Genomic DNA, 23,970 nt, shown 5'->3' with positions numbered 1-23,970 from the left:
CAAAACCTTTTTGGAACATTGGACTAAAACAGAAGCATTCGAGTAACATTGAGTATCTATTTTTCCGCTCAGCCACCCCATTTTGTTGGAGTGTGTCAACACAAGAAGACTCATGGATAATTCCCTCTTTTTGAAAGAAAGTAGAGAGAGTGTGATTAAAGTAGTCCTCCGCATTATCAAATTTAACTCATTTTATAAAGACATCGAACTGAGATTTTATCATGTTGTGAAAAATGGAAAAGATATTGTTTACTTCAGACTTCTCCTTCGTTAGTTATAGCTATGTAGTTCTAGTGCAGTCATCAATAAAAGACAAACCACTTAGCCCTAGTGAAGTTAGGAATTTTAGATGGGCCTCAAACATCAGTATGCCCTAAGGAAAAAGGTTGAAAGAACTTTGTTTTACTCAAAGAAAATGACACTCGATGGTGTTTAGCAATTTCATAACTGTCACAATGGAAACTTTCAACAGCAATATTTTTGAAAAGTAAAGGAAACATGATCTTGCGCAGTTGAAAAAGTGGATGGTCAAGATGAAAATGGTGAAGCGAAATTTCAAATTTGTTTAAGGAGCCAAAATTAATGGAAGAAGCACTTCGCGAAGAGCAGGAGAGGGTTAACCGAGTACCTTGATCTATAGAACCACTAACTTCTTCAAGATAGTATAGCACTAGAGCCCATTCCATTCTTTAGCAAATCCAATCATCCTCCCCACAATCTAGTCCTGGAAGACACAATGAGTGGGAAAAAAGGTTATCTGGCAGTTTAAGTCTTTGATAAGTTGATGAATAAAAACAAGATTGGTGGATAGTTTAGGAACATGTAGCATATTTTGTAGAGAGAGAAAAGAAGTCAAATTTATGATGCCCTGGCTCACAATGGTTATAAGAGAACCATCAACAACAGTAATTTTCTTATTCCCTAGACATGGTTTATAAATTTCAAATTTAGTGGAGTTATGTGTCATACGATCGGTGGCTCCGAAGTCTATGATCCAAGAGTCAAAGTGGATGAAGTTGTCCGCATTAAAGATTTCAGAAACAAGACATTTATCAGATTAAGCCAATGAACACGAGCTAGATGAATTACAGAGGGATTTAAGAAAACCTCGTAGTTTTTTAATCTCTTCCTTGTTGAATTCTCTGAATTCATCACCATAGGAATTGGTTTTTCTTGAGAGGTGCTTTCCTTGTTCGTGAAGTTGGCCTGACTTCTTTACTGTCCTTTAAATCCTCTATTCCGACCATGGACTTGTACTTTCCCAAGAAGCTTGAAATAGTTTTGTTTTGTATGTCGGGACTTTTTACAATAAGTACACCACAGTCCATCTCGATTAGACTATTTCGAGGAATGATTATCAGTGGTTCTATCACCCTACCCTTGCCTAAAGTTATTAGACCTGTTTCTTCCATCCGTAGCCTTCGCAGAGACCATCGCCGAGCCTTCGGAAGTCTGTGATTCCAGCATGACAGTCTACCGACTTTTCTCAACACGTATGATGGAGAATACTTCATTCAGTGATGGCAGTCGTTCTTTCCCAAGAATCTGAATCCTAACTTGATCGAACTCCACATTAAGTCCTGCAAGAAATTCAAAAATCCGATCCCGTTCCACCAAACTCAAAAGAGCTTTGATATCCTCATTGCATAGCATCTTAATATCATGATAATGGTCTAATTCAAGTCAAAAACCATTCATCAGGTTATAATATTCCATAACCGAAAGAGTACCTTACTTGGTGATTGAAATCTTCGCCTTGATCTCATAGATTACAGCTGCATCCTGCATCTTGGAGTATATTTGACGAACCGTTTCCCATATATCTCTAGCAGTAGGAAGAAACATATGGTTCTTACTGATATCGGATTGCATTGAATTCCATAGCCAAGATATGATCATCGAGTCTTCCTTATCCCATGCAGAAAACTTTGGATTATCAACATTAGGTCCAACCTCGTTCAAGTGATGAAGTTTCCTCTCCCCTTGAAGAATGTCTTAACAATGTGCGACCATTGGAGATAATTCTTCCCATCAAGTCGATAGGAAGGATTCATGTTTTGGAGCTCTCCATTTGGTCCATTTGATAAAGATCCAAAAGTTGGTCTAGAAGAATTATTGGCCACAGTTTCAGAGATTTCCGACATTTTCAAAAGATCAAATAAACAAAAAGATCAAGAGAATAAACAACTGGATTTGAATGGCAGAGGCAGAGGTAACTGAGGAAGATCTGATCGACAATAAAGGCACAACCAGGAACAATCGACGATGAAGATCGAAACTCAGTAATGAAGGCTAACGAAGAAAAAGCCCAAGGACGAGAGCTCTGATCTGATACCATGAGAAAAAATATGATCTATGAGGAAAAATATAATCTTGTTGTTATTCCTCCAAGTATGGATCAATATTTAAATACAATAAGCCACAAAAAATGGTAAGTATGACCATACAAAAGTGGCAAGTGTGGCTGTACATAGTAAACAACTATAGAATATATACAATAAGAGGAGAGAAATCAGAGAAGAAATATTCAAAGATAATACTGCTGGTTGTGAGAAATTTCTTTGATAGATTTTCTTGTTGACCGAGATCATAGTTGACCCTTGATTGTCGAGATCTTAACTTGATTCTTTCTTTTTTGGCTTGATTTTATGAGATCAATATGATTTTGGCTTATTCTGTCAGATTTGCTTGAGATTTGTGGGATTCTAACTTAAAATGCTTTATAAAGGTGGTTTGTCAACATTGACTATTCAGCATGATGGCATGCCCACGAATTGGTTCGAGGTCTAACCTCAATAAAGAAGGAACTTCAAAGCGTCATTGTCCACCTTGGCAGCTTTATAGGTACAATGCTCGATTGCACTCATAACTGTGAACCAAGGTCCGCTCTCTTGGTACTGGATATTGCATTGGTACATACGGCACACATCCTATGCTGAAATAGCCCTCAAATCATTTTTCTCAATTTTTATCTCGATACACCTCAATTTATGTGGGTATGCTTCGGTACGGGTCGATACATATCTTGGTACGAGTCGATACATATCTTGGCACCGACTGTACGGGTCTTGTACTGATTCAAAGTGGGGTTTCATACTAGTTTCCTTCTGGAATAGTATGGTACACACCGTATCAGACGGTAAGTGGTGGTATGTCCCATATCGGACGGTACGGCAAACCATGCTGTGAACATATTTCAAGTACATAGAAATATCTAATCCTCTCAATAGAAAACACTATCTACGTGGATAAACCTCTGAAGTACTTGTGGACTCTCTTTTAACTTTATGGTCAATGTGTTAAGCGTAGCTATACTATATATGACTATGAGATAGTCATAATTTCTTAACTATTTTTAATCTTAGACAATACAAATGACTTTTAGGGCGTAACCCCACTTCCAACATCACCCCACCATCTCTTCCCCTCAACCACTCCCACCAACATGTGCTCCGCTCTACAACTCACCACATTTGTATAGTCTCAACTGCTCACTAACATAGTGTACTCTCTACCACTCAACGACACCAAGTACTACACTCAACAGCCACATTCTCCTCTCTACCATATCCATAACCACCAATACTTGCTCCTCTCCACCACCTTAGTACAATATGCTACCTTGGTACCCTCTACCTCATGCTATCAACACATGCTCCTCCCACACTACATGATCCCCTCTATTGCATGCCGTCACGGCATCCTCACCCCACTCACCACCACTACATCCTCATCTCCACCACTTGCCATCATTAGGCGGTCTGCTGTACACTTCACCAGAGATGACAACTATTAACTGCCATGGCAAAAGATGATGGCAATGGCATTTGTGTGTGATCATTAGAGCAGAACAGAGGAATCAAAGGGATTGGAATTAGGAGCCTATTATAGGTATAGGCCGAAAGTTAGGTCCGAGCCTATCCGAATCAGGCCTCAAAGCAACATGGGCCCAAAATTTCTGACCTAGACCTACAGCTCACTTTAAATAGCTGATCCAATCCTACGTTAGCTCGACCCAACAGGCTTAAACCTAGCCCGGGCCCATTATCAGCTCTACCCCTCTCCCATGAGGAGAGGTTCCTCATTCAATTTTGGATGGTGCCATTTTCCATGTATATCTTTAGAAAAAAGAACCTATTTATAGGTTGTAAAATCACTTGCAATCCATACAACTCTGTGCCTTTTTTAGCCTACTTAAAAACTACTGCTATGAAAGAGAAAACAATTCATATCAATGCAAACTGTCTAGTGCTAACTAGAATCGATTTGTGAATCATAAAATGGGGAATAGCATTGGATCAATCTGATGTTGATTTGGTCTTGCATTTGATTTGAAAATTTGCCAGCTTTCGAAATTTGGACCAAGTCAAAGTCAGGAGGCAACCTCACATAGGGTAGCAATGCATCGATGAATCTGATGTGGAAATAGAATGTCTAATTCCAAGCCTACCTCGAAGCAAATTCAGATGTACTAGGAGCCTAGTTGCTCCATCAAGTGGTTGTCTGTAGCTATAAGTGGCCACCTAATGTCATGTCTTATGATGTGAGGAGCCCCTGGGGCCACATCTTTCTACCAGAACCAAGTGTATCTTTTGTATCATTAAAGAAAATAACTAGCACCAAAGTAAATGACAAAGAAGTGAATCAGATATCTCGATTAATATGGAGAATGAAATCAGCACTTCACTTACCAATAAACAAATAAACTTCATTTCCGCATAAAAATCAGTAATATAACAAAACAAGCAGTCTGTTGTGCAAAGTAATTATATGTGTGCATGTGTGTCCGTTGAATCATCCTATTTGTTCCAAGATCTGAATATTAACTTAAATTAAAGTTTAAAACAATAAAAGCTGTTAGCTTCACAATCTAAGTATAATATATATATCTTAGAATGTATCTTTCATGAATAATATGATATGTGATTTAGTCTACTTATCTTCAGAAATTTTAAATAGATGTGAAAAAACTAATACCAAAAAACTATTAAATTGCATATGAAATGAGAATTTAGTTGGCATACCAGCAATGTTCCTTCAAGGCTATGTGTCGATGGTGTCACTATCAATGCAATAAAATATGGAAGCAATACTTTGTGCATCTGTTTGCATAAACATTGGTTGAGAGGGGATAATTCCAATGTAAAAAGTTCTGAAAAATAAAGTTAAAAAATTGAAAAGTCTAAATCATGGTGACATAAATAGGAACATAAAACATAAATAAAGACTACATGTATTTGACCACGACTGACTACATAAATAAATACTCGAAAAAAGTTCAAAAACCTAAATGAAACCAAAAGTAGCATAGGAACATCAACAGAAAAAAAGAAAAGGAGGGAAAAATAACTCAAATATATGCAATGTTGATATGGAAAATTTGCCTCAGCCAGGGACCAAAAATGTTACAAATACACATGAACCAGTAGCTGGCCATGTGTTTCCAGCTTAAAGCATCAGTTCTTTTTGCTTACAAGCAGATATCCTGCCATGTAGAAGACTTTGAAATGCTATACATTTTGCAACTTTCAAAACATTAGGAACTATGATGAAAAATGAAATGACATCTAGTGCCATTCACAAACAGATGCAATTTTTCAATTTACATGGGATTTACATCTGTCTATTGGTTTAACAACATGAACTATTTTGGCAAGTGTTCTGACTGGTAAGGAGAGAGAAACTATCAACTAAAATTAGGTTTTGTTAACATGGCTGTTTTCAATAAAACTGGCTATCTTTGTTATATTTCAATAAGAGGAATGCTCTTGTTAGTCTTGTACTTGGAAACAAGAGCACAAGGACCAAAAGTCAGATGAATCTCAAGCATTTAATTTTAATGTGTTATTCACTAAAGGACTAAGCTATAATCAATTTAAAAATAAGAAACTTGATCGAATGATAAGACAGCAATATCAGCATCAGATGCCAAAATTGTTTGTTTCTTGGCAAATTAATATGATTTCTCTATTCTCTCGTGTCTAATGGAAGAACAATTAGGAATTTGTCAGATTTCACCAATGAAGCTTCCCTAATGAAAATATGTTTCTGATAAATGACTATAACCACTTCGAGTCACTCAATCATTTTACAAAAAATTACCTTTATGAACCTAGTCCATAATTTCACTGTCATACTTATAGATTGAGTCAAACTTCAATCTACAAATAACAAGAAAGCAACACCATTATTAATCAATCAACTGACAGAATATCATTGTTGGAAGATAAAAAACATAGAATTTTTTGGGCAAAAAATTGGATAAATTATTAATGTCCACTAGGTCAAACAAAAGGTTACAACTCTGCTGTCATAATCTTCTGTAGTATTGATCAAGAAGAAAGTGTCCGGCCGATACCTTCCAAGTCAAGGTTTGCCATACCGTGCCAAATCGGCCGGTACACCCCATCTCGTACCGGACCGGCGGGGAACCGGCATGATTCGGCCGGTAAAATCGGTACACCGGCGGTATCGAAGAAAAAAGAACAGAAAGTGAAAAAGAGAGAGAGAGGGGAGGGGAGGGAGGAAGGTGGGAGCCGCCGGAAGCCGGCGGTGGCCGGCTACGGCCGTCGGAGGGCTTGCAAGTCCCGTATCGCCCGATAGGGCTTTCAAGAGAGCAAAAAAGAGAGAGAGAGCGCTCGGAGGGGGGGCAGGGAACCTACCGGACGGACGGTGCCTCAATTGCGAGGCTCCCGGTGGCCGGCGAGCCGACGCCGACGGCCTGAGGGCGGTCGAGCAGGCGGAGCCCCTCCGTGGCTCCGCCCCCTTCTTCTTTTTCGAAACAAACGTCGTCTGTTTCGATTTTTTTTTTTTTTTTTTAAACTTATGAAGTCGGCAACTGGGTTGCCGACTTAAGAATTTTTTAAAAAAAAATAAAAATCGTGAAGCCGGCAAATCATTTGCCGACTTCAATTAAAATCATGTTTTTTAAAAAAAATTGCGAAACAGGGGTGATGCCCCTGTTTCACGCTTGCAGCGCCGCGTGCGTAGACTGTGCCCTCCGACGGCCACGGTGGCCAGTCGTAAGCCGTCCGACGGCCCCGCCGGCTCTTTCCCCTCTTTTTTTTCTTCCTCTTTCTCTCCCTCTATTTCTCTCTTTTTTTCTTTCGGTTCGGGTCATCGGTTCGGTACGGTATGAAACCATACCGAACCGTACCATCGGTCGACCGAAATGACCGACGGTACCGGTTCAGCATACCTTGTTCCAAGTCCATTTTTGAAAAAGGGGATGGAGAACCCAAATTCATTAAAGGAAAAAAGAATTGCTTTCCTTGAAACAATAGTTCAAACCTCGGAAAAGAATACCATTTTGCATAAGTAAAAGAGAAAAATTAGATGCAAAAAGTTCCTTTATGCACCCTTTTGAGTTTCAAAAGAGAAAGTTAATTAGGTATATAGCAAAATAAGCAAAAATACTGCAGTTAATCATAACTATTTATAATGAATTTGATGCAACGCATCAAGCTGCTATTTTATTTTATTCGTCAACTGATCATTTTTCTTTATTTCGTTTGTGTTGTTTGATTCAATCCAACTTAATTATTTTGAGAAAGATTGGATAGCTTGACCCAAACCTGAACCAAATCTTTTGATTTATTTTTAGCCAAACAAGGATGCCAATCTAGATTTGTGGGGACCACATGATTCTCCAACAAATTTATCTTTTATTAGAAAAGAGGGAAAGAAAAGAAAAAGAGGAACGAGAAGAAAAAGGAAAGAGAAAAGATGGCATTTTGAACCAATCAAAAAAAGGAAGAAAGAAGAAAGAAGATTATAAATATTGGCTCTTGGGTCCTAAGAAAGGGAAAAAGAAAACAGATTTCGTAGAAACTCTAAATCCTCCTCTCTCTATGTATGGCTTCTCCTCTATCTTCTGATTCATGGTCACTTCTTCCTCATGCTCAGATCGATCCCTCCTTCCTCTCCACTTCTTCTGCATCCTCCTTGCCTTTCATCCTTCCCATGCTAGAGTTTGTCCACTACGGTGCCACTAACTTTGATGGTCGTGGATACCCCACATATGGTGAACCGGTTGCAACCTTGAATCTAATCGATCTTTGCCTTCTCATCCAAGATAATCGACATTTCGTGTAACCCCGTAACCTATTACCTTCTTAACCTTCCATCAAAATCTATCCACTTTTTTTTAATAATTGAGCTTGGAAAGATTCAATTCCTGGATGTTTCTTTTGGGACTATTATATGTACTTGGTGTCGGTGTATTGAATTCGGTTGTTAACATTTCATTTTTAGTTCTTATGGTTGCTGTTAATCAAAATCTAGATTATATTGTTGCTGAAATTTGCTTTATTTCCTATGTTGGACTCTTAAGTTCAACTTAAAAGATCTTATCAAATTCAAATTTAGAATCTAGGACTGTATTTTGACCTTTAAAGCCCTCTTCCCACTACACTGTTACAGTAAAGTGGCCTCACCACTACAATAGCACTTGCGGCTATATTAAGTGGTATTAGAGCAAGTTCTGATCCAAGGACTTTCATCTAGATACATTATTAGAACCACACATCATTGCACGCACATTGCATGAACTTGTCCCATGTGCACTTCATTGTTGTCTAGAAAGAAAAAAAAGTGTTGAAAATCCATGCCGTACATCTTGTTGGTTATCCACAACTTTCTCAAATCATTAACACCTCATTGTAGGGTCATAAGCATCTCAAAATGGCAAACAATCACCAAGAAAACCCTAGGGATTGGAGAGAGGCATATGAAAGACAACAAGATGCCATGAGAAATATGTAAAATCAACTAAATCAAATACAACAAATGTTAGATACCATGAACATGACTCATCAATACAGGAGATGGAGCTACCAATTCTGAGAGCGACCCTTATGTAGAATGATTCAACCTACCTCCTAAGAGAAATCGGCCAATCCAACATCAAACGAACACCACACATTGGGATCGGGGTATTCAGGTGGGTGTTGGTGAGTTCGAGGGTAGGCTAGAACCCAAAGAGTTCCTAAATTGGGTCGACAAGCTAGAACAATTCTTCGAGTGAAAAGAGTTCTCAAGGATAAAAAAGTCAAGTTTGTCTCCCTTAAGTTGAAAGGTCATGCCTTAGTTTGATGGAAGCAAGTCCAAAAATGATCGGGTTAGAAAAAGCAAGAAAAAAATCACCTCTTGGGAAAGAATGAAAGAGAAGCTTGGAGAAAATTTCTCCAACCGATTATTGACAAACTTTATTCCAAAAACTTCACAATCTTACGCAGGGGTCTAAAACAGTGTAAGAATACACTGAGGAATTTTATATCTTGCAAGTCCACAATGACCTTAAAGAGAACGAAGAAGAGCAGATAGCTCGCTATCTTACCAGACTTCGCCCATAAATTGAGGATGAATTAATTTTTTGCAATTTTCTACGGATGATGCAGCCTACAATCATGCACTTAAGGCTGAGTCCAAGTTGAAAAGGAAAATGTTCCAATAGGAAAACACAAGTGGGAAGACTGTTGTAAGAACCAAACCAATCCCGAAAAATGACACCTAACCCCCTCCAAAGCCTGTTGTTGATACTAGCATAAAGGGATTTTAGGTCCTAAGCCCTTAGGGTCCAATATCACTTATTACAAGTGTAGGCAACCAGGCCATAAGTCGTCTGAGTATCCTTTAAGACAGTCTCAACCTAAGACAAATTTGATTGAAAATGCCGACGAGAGTGAAGGGGAAGAAAAGTTAGAAGTGCAAGAGAAAGATGCTATTGGAGATAGCGAGATCCTCAATGAAACTGTTGAAGTTACTGAACCGAACCTATTGATCAATTGAGTCCTAGTAGGACCCAAAACTACCAAGGGCAATTGGAGATGACACAATCTTTTTCGAACGATCTACAATGCTGGGAAAAAATCCTGCTCTGTCATAATGACAGTGGGAGCATGGAGAACTTTGTCTCCCAAGAGATGGTTGACAAGCTTCAATTAAAAACTAAGAAGCTTGCCCAACCTTATCGAATTGCTAGGTTTAATGACAGGGACGAGGTTCCAATAATGCGACAAAATCTAATTAAGTTTTCCATTAGAAAAAAATTATATCGACGAGGTTTGGTGCGATGTAGTGCCCATGGACGATGTCACTTGTTTCTAGGAAGATCTTGGCAGTTTGATTGTAGCATTATACATGACGGAAAGGAGAACACATATATAATCACTAAGAACAACAAAAAGATTAGGCTAATTCCGTTTAATAGTACATCAAAGCCAAAGCCTAAGTTAGAGTTATCCCAAAAACCGTCATCCATTGAGGGGCAATCTGTGATAGCCTTGAACAAGTCCCAATTTGCCAAAAACCTAGCAGGATCCCTTATGATTTATACCTTAGTGATAAAAGAAACAACTAAAACTCCTGAAATTTTCTCGATTGTTTGACCACTATTAAACGAGTTCTCTAACACCATGCTAGAGGGACTCCCTGATGGCCTACTCTCTATGAAAGATATCCAGCACTGCATTGATCTGGTGCTAGGGGCAAGTCTCCCACACCTAGCCCATTATAGGATGAGCCCAGCAGAACACGAAGAACTACATCGACAAGTCACTAACTTCTTAAAAAGAGGGTACATTAGAGAAAGTATGAGTCCTGTGGCTATGCCTGCTCCCCTCACTCACAAAAAAGATGGAACAGGATAGATGTGCATAGACAGTCATGCTATCAACAAGATCATGCTGAAGTATAGGCCCCCCATCCCTAGGCTCGATGACATGCTTAACATGCCAGGGGGTGTGAAGATATTCTTTAAAGTCGACTAGAAGAACAGATATCACCAGATCCATATCCGACCAAGAAACGAGTGGAAAACGGCATTCAAAATCAAAGGACTATATGAATGGGTGGTTATGCCCTTTAGGCTACCCAATGTCCCACGCACTTTCATGCAAGGATTTAAGTCCCAATGGGATGGGGGCCATCTCGACCGTCCCATCCCATTCTTTTGAGATTCTGGCACCAAGGACGAGTGCAAGACCTCGAAACACATTTCTAGCCTCCGTTCCTGCCGTCCCGCCTCAGTCTTGGCCATTCCATCTTCATCCTGACCAGATCAGGCACTAGCATGGCCGTCCCAATTGTTGGTGTGTCACAACCACCAAAGATAAAAATTATTCCGACTCAACTATTATGTAGAATAGCGAAAGATCAGGTGTCGAGTCCTTGAGGACCAATAGGCTGAGTTGTATCCACTTTTTAGAAAAGAATGTCGAAGTGAAAGGATTTTATGGAACTAAGGACTATAAAAAGAAAATAAATAGAGAACAAAGTTTAAAAAAAATCAGGTGAAAGAAAATGCCTCAAGATTTTGAATCCATCCTTAATCATCAGATTGATATCTTAATTAATGCAATCGGGACCACTGATAACCATAGGCCTTAATGGTAATTAATAAAAAAATCTATGATTAAATTCTCGACATAGCTTATCTCGCTGAGTACGAATCGTACCTATAAAACACGACTTGTCTCTACGGAGTCATAAACTAATTCCAAACTTGCATCACAAGACAATAAGCGTGATTGCTAGAACTCATGAATAAAATTATAGAGATTACCCATGCATGCAAGATAATCAATGATAGCTTTTGATAAAAAAAAATGCCTTACAATTGTTCAAGTAATTATTTGCATTAAAAAGAATACACAATGGAATAATGAAAATTGATACAAATCTAGACTAAGGACTTCATCTACTTCCCCGAGGATGAAGAGTTCAGCTGCTCATGGGGTCGATCCTACTTGCCACCGCCATCCTGTTCATCTTCTTTAAATGCTGGGAAAGGGTGAGAAGAAGCTCTCTCTCTCTCTCTCACCTGCGTCCAACCCCCTCTCCTTCTCCACTTTTCTGCCCATGTCCTTTTATAGGTGCAAAATTTCGATGCTGAAAAGGACGACTGGTGCGACAAAACATGAGATCCGGCGAAGAAGATAAATGCTATGAACGGCTGTAGTACACGACTGTCAGGAGCATCGCGATCTGGTGGAACGGAAGCCCCCATCCAGCAGGAAGTGGATATGGATGAGACTTCCTAGGCATCGTTGGCGGCTACTGTTTGGCAGCTTTTGTCATGCAGAAATGGGGGTGACATGCTGGTAATATGCACAGGAACATTAATTGCATGGAGACGTTGGGAACCTTGCTGGTTGGTTTAAACATTTGTGAATAAATCCCCATGATTAACAACACTTTTTCTTTACACTCAAATTTTCTAAAAAAGAAAATAAGAAGTATCAAATCCTAAATAATAGAGATCAAATATCAAAGGATTTGATACTTCTTGTGTCACATTTAAATGCACTGATCACACCCCCAACTTGAACTTTACTCGTCCTCAAGTAAAATAAAAAAAAAAATAAATACTCTAACTAGCCACTTCCATAGGAAACATGGTTGCATTTAGCATATGCAACAAGCCTTTAAACCTCTGGACAGCACCACAGGACGAGTTGTAGTCTCGTGAGGGTTTCCAAGATGCTTGCTTAGACATGACTGTTCTTTTAGACAATTTCGAAAGCAAATGATATCCAACCAGAAAGTTAGCGAATATATCATTGGGATATTAATATTATCCAATAGAGTGGTTAAGTAGAGAACATAGAGTTTTTCAAAGACATTCTTGACCGTCTCTCCACCTTTATCTTTTAATCATCTAACTCTGAGGTGTGCTAAGGTATTGTCTTCATGCAAGTTCGTTCCTTCTTTCCTCCCTTTTTTTTCATTTTTTTTATTTTGTACAGTAGGTGCAATACCTTAATCCCTTAAGCTTTCTGTTTAACCCTCGTAACGAGTTTTAGGCCAATACTCCCAAACCAATTGACTTTAAGGCATTAGGTGTAGAACACCCCTCGGACTTACTAACTCGAATCAAACAAGCTTAGGATTAGGACTGGCTATATAACAAGGCTTCTTCACATTTCTCACTATTTGACGCGAACACTCAATACTTGCTTAGGCAAAGAGGCCGGTTGCTAAGTGAAAAATGCTTAAAACCTGCTTTTATTCGACAAAATTTATTTTCTTTTTTTTTTGAAGGAACTTTTGCATAAATCAACATGTTACACTCATACACACAAGAATTAGATTCTTCTTTGATGCTAATAGAGAGGGTCAGAAATGCTCAAAAATTGATTTACGTTCTAAACTTAACCATTTTATTGGGTTTTATTAATATGTGACCCCTTGATATTCCAAAAACCATCTACATCGCACATCAATTGTCAAAATGCATGATTAACCTCAAGTCTGAAGCACAATCAGGTACCTGAACACGAAAGCACTTGAAGATTCTCAATTTATCCCTCCCTCCAACTTAAACGACATTGCCCTCAATGGAGTAATGAAAATAAAATGTGACGGGCAAAAAAAAAAAAGGAGAGATCACCTGGGTGGAGTGTGCTCATGATTGTGAATTAACAAGTGCCTTTAGAATTCCATCATAACACCCTTGCAAGAGACAAGCAAGTATGACTTGATCAATTTTTGTTTTTAAGGATAAACAAAAAATGAAAAAGAAAAAAAATTAAGATGAAGAAGTTGGGTTGCCTCCCAGAAGCACTAAGTCTTCAGCTAGACTTCATGAATCTCAATGTCTCATACACCAGATCCACCAAATTGATGGATTCAATCAGTCCATTGCCAATTCCATCCGCATATAGCTTCAAATGTTGACGATTGACTTTAAAGGTGTTGCAATTTTGTTGATTCTGGATTTCGATTGCTCCATGAGGGAACACCTGGGTGACAACAAATGGTCCATCCCAATGAGAGCGGTGTTTGTCGAGAAAGAGGTGCAACTTAGAGTTGAAGAGCCACACTTTTTGGTTAGGCTCAAAAGATTTCCTAGAAATGTACTTGTCATGGAATGCCTTGGTTCGAGCCTTGTAAATGAGTGAACTCTCATAGGCATCATTGCGTAGCTCCTCTAATTCATTTAATTGGCGCCTTCTATTAGAACATATATTTCATCATGTCAAAATTGAATTTCTTTATAGCCCAGAATGCACGATGTTCAAATTCAACCGGCAAGTGATACACTTTCCCAAAAACTAATCAGTAAGGAGACATGCCAATAGGGGTCTTGAATGCGATACGATAGGCCCATAATGCATCATCTAGTCGAAGAGACCAGTATTTCCCGCCAGGTCTAACCATTTTCTCTAGAATATTCTTGATTTCCCTATTTGACACCTCTACCTGACCACTGGTTTGAAGGTGGTAAGGAGTGGCTACCTTGTGCGTGATAGAATATTTTCTTACTACTGTCTCAAAGTGCCGATTTGTAAAATGAGCACCCCCATTACTAATGATGGCCCGCGGAAAGCCAAAACGACTGAAGATATTACTTTGAATGAACTTGATCACAACCTTGTGATCATTGATCCTTATGACCACCGCCTCTACCCATTTTGACACGTAATCCACAGCCACCAAAATGTACTCAAACCTATATGAGGATAAGAAGGGTCCCATGAAGTCAATCCTCCAAACATCAAAAATCTCGACAATTAGGATGGGGGTCAGTGGCATCCCATCCCTCGATATGTTCTCTGTCTGTTGATACCTTAGACAACTACGACAAAATTCGTGTGCATCCTTAAAAAGTGTTGGCCAATAAAACCCACATTGCAATACTTTTGTTGCAGTTTTCCTCTCACAAAAATATCCCCCACATGCAAAAGAGTGACAAAAAGTGAGAATGCTCTGAAATGCACTCTCCGGGACACAACAATGAATCACTTGATCAGGACAATACTTGAACAACTCAAATTCCTCCCAAAAATAATACTTGACTTGCAAAAAAAAATCGGTCCTCTTGCTTCGAGTAATGAGAAGGAATTTGCCCTACAGCCAAGTAATGAACAAAATGAGCAAACCAAGGAGGATGAGTGAAAGAGTGCAAATAGGAAAATCATCCTTAACCAAGTCAGTGCCTTGCATGTTCTCAATTAAGATCCTAGAGAGATGGTCTACTACCATATTTTTAGATCCCTTCTTATCTCAAATTTCCAAATCAAATTTTTGTAGCAAAGGATCCACCTAATTAATCTAGGCTTAGCATCTTTCTTTGAAAGCAAATACCTTAAAGCAGCATGATTAGAATACACTAAAACCTTAGATCCTAAAATGTAAGATCGGAACTTGTCTAGAGCGAATGCTACTGCTAGCAACTCTTTTTTAGTGGCAATGTAATTTAACTGAACATCAGAAAGAGTTTTACTAGCATAATATATCACATAGGGTTTCTTATTCACCCTTTGTCCCAAGACCGCACCCACTGCAAAATCGGATGCATCACACATGATTTCTAAAGGGACCAATCAGGGGGCCTAATCATGGGTGCTGCTGTGAGAGCAACACAAAGCTTTTGGAAGGCTTTAAGACAAGCACCATCAAAGACAAATGGAGTATCCTTGACAAACAAGTTGCACAAGAGTGAAAATTTTACTAGTCTTTGATGAATCATCTATAGAATCCGGCATGACCAAGGACCGCACTTGTCGGACCAAGGTTGGGGGTGGAAGTTTTGAAATTAAGTCAACCTTGGCTTTATCTACCTCAATCCTCCTCTCGGATACAATGTGTCCAAGCACAATCCCTTCTCAAACTATAAAATAGCTCTTTTTCCAACTCAAAACTAGATTCATCTCCATACAATGTTTTAGCACTTTGGAAAGATTTTGGAGACAGTCATCAAAAGAACTCCCAAATACAGAAAAATCATCCATGAAAATCTCAAGAAATTTATCCACCATATCAGAAAAAATAGACATTATGCACTACTGAAATGTAGCAGATGCACAAAAGGCATGCGCCAAAAGGCAACAATGCCATAAGGGCAGGTGAAAGTGGTTTTCTCTTGGTCGTCTGGGAATACGAGCACTTGATTATATCTCGAATAACCATCTAGGAAGCAAAAGAAGCTTTGGCCTACTAGCCACTCTAGAATTTGGTCAATGAATGGCAATGGGAAATGATCTTTCCTAGTAACAGTATTTTCCTGTAGTCTATGCACACTCGCCAACCAGATGTTGTACGAGTAGGGACCAATTCACCTTCTTCACTTTCCACAACAATGATATATGAGTTCTTAGGTACCACTTGGGTGGGACACACCTATTTGTTGTCCGAGATTGGATAGATGATCCCTGCATCTAGCCACTTCACTATCTCTTTCTTAACTTCTTCCCGCATATTTAAGTTCAGCCTCCTTTGCATGTCCCTATATGGTTTGGCATCAGTCTCACAATAAATATGATGCATGCAGATAGGTGGGTCAATGCCTTTCAAATCAGCAATGGTCCATCCAATAGCTCCTTTATGCTCTTTTAGAACACCTACAAGTTGAGTTTCCTGATCAAGGGTCAAATCTGATGCAATGATCACTAGGAGGGTGTCATTGAGTCTTAGGAATGCATACTTAAGTGTGGCAGGAAGTGACTTCAGTTCTAGAGTAGGTGGTGATTCCAGTGAAGGAGCTATTGGAGTGCTAGATAGAGCAGGTAATGGCTCATATTTCACAGTCCAAGGTGGGGTAGTCTTGGAATAGGGTGTATTTAACAAAGCATTCACATCCTCGACATACCCATCTACGTCAAAGTCATCTACTCCAAAATGAACTAGACATGTGTAAGGGGTCCTGAGAAAGGATTTTAGGGGTAGCTTCCTCCATTATATCCTCAAGTACATCCACTTCAAAACAACTATCAGTTTGCGGTCCCTATGAGGCATTGAACACATTTAGTCTCAACTTCTTATTCCCAAAACAGACATCCATGACTCCTATCCTACAATTGATACATGCATTGGCTGTAGCTAGGAAAGGTCGACCTAAGATGATGGAAATCTATCTAGGGTTGCTGCAAAGTTCCATGTCAAGGACAAAAAAATCAATGGAAAAGTAAAACTCGTCTACCTTGACTAGAACATTTTCAACCATCCCACGTGATACCTTAACGGATCTATCAGCTAGCTGCAAAGTAACAGAGGTGGATTTCAATTCTCCAAATCAAAAAATTTCATACACTAAGCTAGGCAGAAGGTTAACACTTGCCCCCAAATCCAAAAGTGCTTTCTCAATGCGAAGGTCCCCTATGACGCAGGAAATGATGGGAGCACCTGGGTCATCACTAAGTTTAAGAGGGGTGGAGTGCTGGAGAACTAAACTAGCTTGCTCAGTGAGACGAACCTTTTTTGGAACTTGTGATCTGGATTTACGTTTCTGAGTGCACAAGTCTTTCAAGAATTTGGCATAGGCTAGGACCTATTTGATTGCATCTAAAAGAGGGAGATTAATCGGAACTTGTTTAAACAACTCCAACATTTCATCCATTTTTCCTCCTTTCCTATTAAAAGGAGCCGGGGATTCTAGGTAACTTGGGAACAAAGCCTTGGGCTGATGAGATATGCTGGTGGAGTTGGTTCATCCTTCAGTTTTGGCTTCTCCTTGTCCTTGGGCAGTTCAGAATCAGTCATGGTTTCACCCAACTTATTGGCCTTGCTAGGTTGCTCTATGACCTCCCATTCCTAAGAGTCATGATGGATTTAGCATGCTCAAAAAAAGTTTCATGGGCATTGAAATTCTCAGCTATATGTTACTCTCAAGCTGACTAGGCAACTTTCCTCTCTCCTACTGAATGCAGTAGCTAGCTGACCGATTTGGATCTCGAGCTTGGCTATGGATTGTGTATGGGAGTGGAAGATCTAAGTGTTGATATCCAGCCCTTTCAAAGCTTGCAGAACCTTCTCTTCAAAAGCTGAGTTATGGGCAGGTGGAAAGGGCTAAGAAACATTTTGGAACTGTTGGTAAGACGCATGCCTGTAGGTTGCATCAAGATAACTTGGTCTCTGGGCAGCAGGGTTTCCCACTGATTGTGGGTTCCATTAGAAGTTTGGATGGTTTCTCCAGCCTGGATTGTAGGTATTGGAGAAAGGATCATGTCCTAATCGATGAGCAGCCTGGACTTAGGCTTGCTGAACTTGCTCTTGCACAAACTCAAGGAATTGAGGGAAAGCAGGGCACTCACTCACAAAGTGAGTGGGATTTGAACATAGAGTGCAAATATCCTGAGGAAAGGATGGGGAAGGACAATGCCCAACTTTTAGCAGTCGATCAAATTTTATGAACAACCCATCCATTTTATTGCGGATATCTATGGAATTTCCAATTTCATAGATTCCACCTTTCTTTTGCCCAAACATGGGTTTATCTCTGTGAGAAGCAGACATGTGGTGCAAGGAATTTTCACTAAGAGTTTCAAATAACTGCCATGCTTCACTCTCATTTTTAAGCATAAATGTCCCTCCACATGAGGCATCAATCATTTGTCGTGTTTCTCTGATAAAGCATCATAAAAACACAGAACTAATTGCCATTTGGGGACTGCATGATGTGGACATTTATGGATGAGGTCCTTGAGTCTTTCCCATATTTCATGGAACAACTCACCATCCATTTGGGAAAATCTTGTGATGGCTTTCCCAATCTGATTGATTTTCTCAATGGGGAAGTATTTCTTGAGAAATTCTCGTTGAAGTTGATCCCAAGTTGAAATGGTCACAAGTCTAGAGAGTTTAGTCAATATTTGGCTTTATCCTTAAGTGAAAAGGCGAACAACTTCAACCTAAGAGCATCATCAAAAAAATTTTGGATTTCAATGGTGGAGCATATCTCAAGAAACTCATCTAAATGCTTGTATGGGTTCTCGTTGCTAAGTCCATGGAAAAAGGGTAACATTTGAATGATGCAGACTTAATCTCATATTGGGATGCCTCCACAGGAGACATCTGAATATAAGGAGAATATGTGCATGAGGATGGAGTAAAATACTCCAATTGATGAGGGGCGGCTTCACCATTTGCAATTATGTTTCTAGAACAGATAGTTCTGAGGGTCCTTTCAATCTCTAAGTCTAATGGGTGCAATTCTGGCTGTAAAGATCAACGACCAAGCATACAACAAAGAGATTTAGATTGAAAGAATCCTATTCCAGGAGTAATGTTGCTGTTTTTTTGTATGCAGTTTTTTTTTGGTTTTTATGGAACAACCATGCCAATGGTCCCCGACAACAGCGCCAAAATTTGGTGTGTCGCAACCACCAAAGATAAAAATTATTCCAACTCAACTATTATGTAGAATAACGAAAGATCAGGTGCCGAGTCCTCAAGAACCAATGGGCTGAGTTGTGTCCACTTTTTAGAAAAGAATGTCGAAGTGAAAAGGATTTTATGGAACTAAGAAGGATTATAAAAAGAAAATAAATAGAGAACAAAGTTTAAGGAAAATCAGGTGAAAGAAAATGCCTCGGGATTTTGAATCCATCCTTAATCATCAGATCGGTATCTTAATTAATGCAACCGGGACCACTAATAACCACAAGCCTTAGTAGTAATTAATAGGAAAATCTACGATTAAATTCTCAATATAGCTTATCTCTGAGTATGAATCATATCTACAAAACACGACTCATCTCGACGGAGTCAAACTATTTCCAACTTGCATCACAAGACAATGTGTGATTACTTGAACTCATGAATAAAATCACAAAGACTACCCATGCATGCGAGATATTCAATGATAGCTTTTGATAAAAAAAAAAATGCCTTACAACTGTTCCAGTAATTATTTGCATTAAAAAGAATACACAATGAAATAAAGAAAATAGATACAAATCTGGACTAAGGACTTCATCTACTTCTCCGAGGACGAGAAGTTCAGCTGCTCATGGGGTCAAACCCGCTTGCCACCGCCATCCTCTTCTTCTTTGAATGCTGGGAAAGGATGAGAAGAAGATCTCTCTCTGTCTCTCTCTCTCTCACCTGCAACCAACCCCCTCTCCTTCTCCATTCTTCTGCCCATGTCCTTTTATAGGTGCAAAATTCAAATGCTGAAAAGGACGACCAGTGCAACGGAACATGAGATCCGGCGGAAAAGATAAATGCTATGAATGGCTGTAGTACATGGCTGCCAGGAGCATCACAATCTGGTGGAATGGAACCCCCCTATCCAGCAGGAAGTGGATATGGACGAGACTTCCTAGGCATCATTGGCAACTGTTGTTTGGTAGCTGTTGTCATGCGGAAATGCGGGTGACAGGCTGGTAATATGCACAAGAACATTAATTGAATGGAGACATTGGAAACCTTGCTGGTTGGTTTAGACATTTGTGAGCAAGTCCCCATGATTAATAACACTTTTTTTACACTCAAATTTTCTGAAAAGGAAAATAAGAAGCGTCAAATCCTAAATAATAGAGATCAAATATCAAAGGATTTAATACTTTTTGTGTCACATTTAATGCATTGATCAGTCATGCCCTAATTGTTTTTTTCCTTTGCCGAATGCGAACGGGCCATTCATCATCGGGAGGGGAGAAGAATGAAGAAGGGTCAAGTACTAACCTCTTTTTTCACTAGTGTACTGGTGTCGGCATCGTCGGAGGGAGCACGATCTTCTCCCTTCAATTCTGATGTTCTTTCTAAGAGTAGGGTACGCTGGGAGGAAGCAACTCGGGAAGGGGAATGTAGGAGAGAGGAAGGAGGCCATCGGATTTTTCGATAAGGAGCCAAGCCAATCGGGAGGGAAAAGGGAGGAAGGAGAGGGGACCGGAGGGGAAGGAGAAAGGAAAGAGGAATCTCGCTAAGGGCCTTTAAGCTCTGATACGGAGTTCTCCCTGATGCCATCCATTCAATCGAGATCTTGTGCCCAGCATCCACGTGAACTAGGGCAAATCCCAAAGTATATGCATGGTGGATAGCGTGAAATCAAGAATTGGTGACATACAAGGGCTAGCATGGTGTGTTATCGATCATGGGATTTGACGTGGTCCAATTGCACCAGGTGCATGTGATACAAAAGCTGCACCCACAAGCGTCTGATCTCCCGCTCGTGACTTGATTTGGTCTTTGCACCCACGCTGTCACACTCGATTGTAAATTACCAAAAATAAAGAATCACTTCTACACCAGCGGGACATCAACGTACATAGTACCCATATTTTGAGGGATTGAGTTTTTAACTCGATTCACACCCATACAACTAAAAGAATTCACCGGACTCATTTTGTCAAACAAATTCACATGGCCGATGCATAAAGAAGAGTTAAAAAAAACAATGATGGGACTCTCACGTGGCCAACAGTCCGACACAACATAATTGAAATAATAATCCATCTATCCACACGTGGCCAACAGCTGTTGAGTAAAACTTCAAGATAAATTCAAAAGAAAATATTATTTACATATATATAAGGGCATCCCAAGCATGTACCAAGATGCCCGATCGGGACGGCTATTGGATTTTGGTTGCGCAGCAGAATATGATGTTCAAAAAAATTTTTAACATGCCTTTAACTCTTAAAAACAAACAAACCGAAATTCAATCCCAGGTAAACCTTATTTATTGCAATCCAACATAACATGCATAATATTCAAATAAGAATTATATCTTCAAGCTGATGATGATCTGATGCAAGTATAATCTCTACAAGGCACCCACATAGATGTCCTCCAATGATAGTCCACATAGGATCGATCACGGACCTTCCCAATCTGCTTCTACGTTGAAGACTGCTTCGCAAGAATCAGCAATCCTTCCTCAAGGATGAAGCACATAGCAACCTGATAATTTTCTAATCTCCACAATGATCATGCCTGAAATCTTTTCTCAAATGATTTATGTAGCCACTCCTGATTTAGATATCCAACTCTTGGATATTTTAATCTCTTAGAAAGGCAGAAATCTGCTTTTCTAATTTCTTTCCTCTTTTATTTTTCCTCTCTTATTTTTCTTCCTTTCCTTTTTTGCTTTTCTGATTTTTTTCCTTTCTTTTCTCTTATTTTCCACGCCTAACACCATTTCCAAATCCATGCTAACCCCATTGCAGCGCCCCTTATTTATAAGATATGAAGGGGTGCGAAACATTTCCCTTGGTGCTACAATTTCTCACGCAGGGCCAAACTCTTTGGCTTCTGCATAAGATAAATACACCGCATGGATTAGTTGGGCGTGGAAGAGTTGTGAGGCAGGACTCTTCCTTCAGCACACAATACCCAAGGCACCATCAGATATGGCGCAAGGAATAGATGACATGGAATTTTAAGAGTAATCCAGAAGGACTTCTTTTTGGGTGCAAGAAATAAGGTGGCGTTTGGATATATGGTGTGGGATGGCATGGAGAAAGTTGGCTTCACATGAAACTCTTTCATGTGAAGAGGTTTAGGTGCCTAAGAGACCTTGGATGTGAATCCTTTTAGATTATAGATTAGGTCAAGGCTTCAAGTTCTAAGTTAGCTCAAACAATTTTGGGCTAAGCTTGATTGGGAACTTCGATTAATTCATGTGCTAGCATGTCAATTAAACCCATAGATTTCTCATAAATCCAATGAGATTAGTCCATGATCAAATCCTTAAATGTGTGACCCATTGGGTTCCACATCTAGCCAATAGCAGACTCGGGCTCATGATCAAACTACTTCAATTAGAAATAAATCAGCCTAAATGCACTAATTAATTAGAATTAATTGATTGCTAAATTAAACTCTAATTCTTGCAATCGACAAGTCAAGATTGATGTCTAGCAACATGTCTTGACTATCCAGAAGAATGAAATTTTGATAGAAATATCAAAAATATTCTTCAGTGATGAGTTACCGTGCAATTCAATTTTTCGATCATACAACATCCCAGATAAACTATGGACATGAATCATGTCAAGTCCAAATACTTATTCATATATATCTCGATCCAAAGATGATGACTCAATTGATAATACATTAAAAAATCTTTCTAATTATCATCCTACTTTGATCAAAGACTTCTTGAGTCATTATCCTATAAGATCACATAGGTTCTCTCCTTTTATTAAGAGTGACCGATTCCTTGTTGACCACTCACAATCTTCATGCACACTTCACCATGTCCAAAACATCCCACACAAGCTTTAGAGAGTCATGCTAGGATATGAACCAAACTATAGGTTCATATGTATAAGGTACCATGATGATCTCAGATCTAAGCATCACTTGCACTACTGCCACTAGAGAACAATCAGCTGACATGCATATAAGGCTCCATCAGATATTCTCTCATTAGGTCAATTTAGTAAACTCATTCTCCAATGAGCATCTACATCCTTGTATTAATACCACTACACAAGTAATTGTGAGACCACCGTCTCCATCGAGCATATATAGGATGTGCCAGTCTTATCGGTATCATTGATCCTCAAATCAATGATCCTATAATTGAAAATATTTTAGGCTAGGGTTATCAACGACTTAGGTCTCACTGACATGATCTCATCAATGACCCTAAAACCATTGCCTTAATCTATGAAATTTATTATAATCTTAATCAAGTATCAAGATGCAGCATATAATGAAACAAAATGCCTACTTTTATTAATAATTAATGTCACATACATGAGTTGGGAAGTTAGAATACAGAAAATACCCCATCGCATCATATATACGATTGGCTTATAAGGTATAATTCTTTCAGAGGCCATCGAGACAGGGCAGGATGCTGGGCATCCCGTTCTAAGCGAAAACCAGGACAACCCTGTCTCATAAGATTTAAAACATTGCTTACCATGAATCAGGTGTTGCAGCTGTTCATCGAAAAATTCATCATGGTATACTTCGACGATATTTTGATCTACAACATGAGTCCTGAACTCCATCTAAACTATCTGTGACAAGTGCTTCAAAACTCGAGAGAATCCGTTATATTTGAACCTTAAGAAGTGTACCCTTTTAACTGACAATCTCATCTTCCTTAGCTATATTGTGTCTGCCAAGGGATTAAAGTAGATCCCACTAAGATCAAAGCGATTCAAGACTAGAGAACCCCGAAAACCATAACTGAGATTCGAAGCTTTCATGGACTTACATCGTTTTATCGATGCTTCATTTGAAATTTCAATTTCTTGATTGTCCCGATCATAGACTGTTTGAAAGGGAGAA

At 39.3% G+C, this 23,970-nt stretch overlaps 1 protein-coding gene and 1 non-coding gene across 14 annotated transcripts in view; one reads left to right on the top strand and one right to left on the bottom strand.

The window, feature by feature from the left end:
• The window catches only part of LOC105033277 (protein DETOXIFICATION 46, chloroplastic), a 137,525-nt gene that overhangs the window by 46,009 nt on the left and 67,546 nt on the right, over window positions 1-23,970 (bottom strand). For 5 of the 13 annotated variants that reach the window (XR_012135682.1, XR_012135683.1, XM_073246279.1 and 2 more), the window contains exon 11: window positions 5,025-5,102. Coding sequence is in view for 6 of the 13 variants with exons in the window: in XM_073246279.1 (XP_073102380.1) it covers window positions 5,025-5,102 (78 nt within the window). In the remaining 7 variants the exon portion in view is untranslated. Of the gene's footprint in view, window positions 1-628; window positions 725-5,024; window positions 5,153-11,600; window positions 12,099-19,221; window positions 20,220-23,970 lie in introns of those variants that run through there. The other 8 variants (XR_012135687.1, XR_012135684.1, XR_012135685.1 and 5 more) reach the window with 6 other exon arrangements.
• On the top strand, window positions 18,388-18,491 carry LOC114912890 (small nucleolar RNA R71). Its single transcript, XR_003798880.1, has one exon. It is a non-coding gene; the product is annotated as a small nucleolar RNA R71 (small nucleolar RNA).

Source organism: Elaeis guineensis, chromosome 12 (assembly GCF_000442705.2).
Source record: "Elaeis guineensis isolate ETL-2024a chromosome 12, EG11, whole genome shotgun sequence".
Classification (NCBI taxonomy): domain Eukaryota; kingdom Viridiplantae; phylum Streptophyta; class Magnoliopsida; order Arecales; family Arecaceae; genus Elaeis; species Elaeis guineensis.
This window is presented reverse-complemented; position numbering and strand designations above follow the sequence as displayed.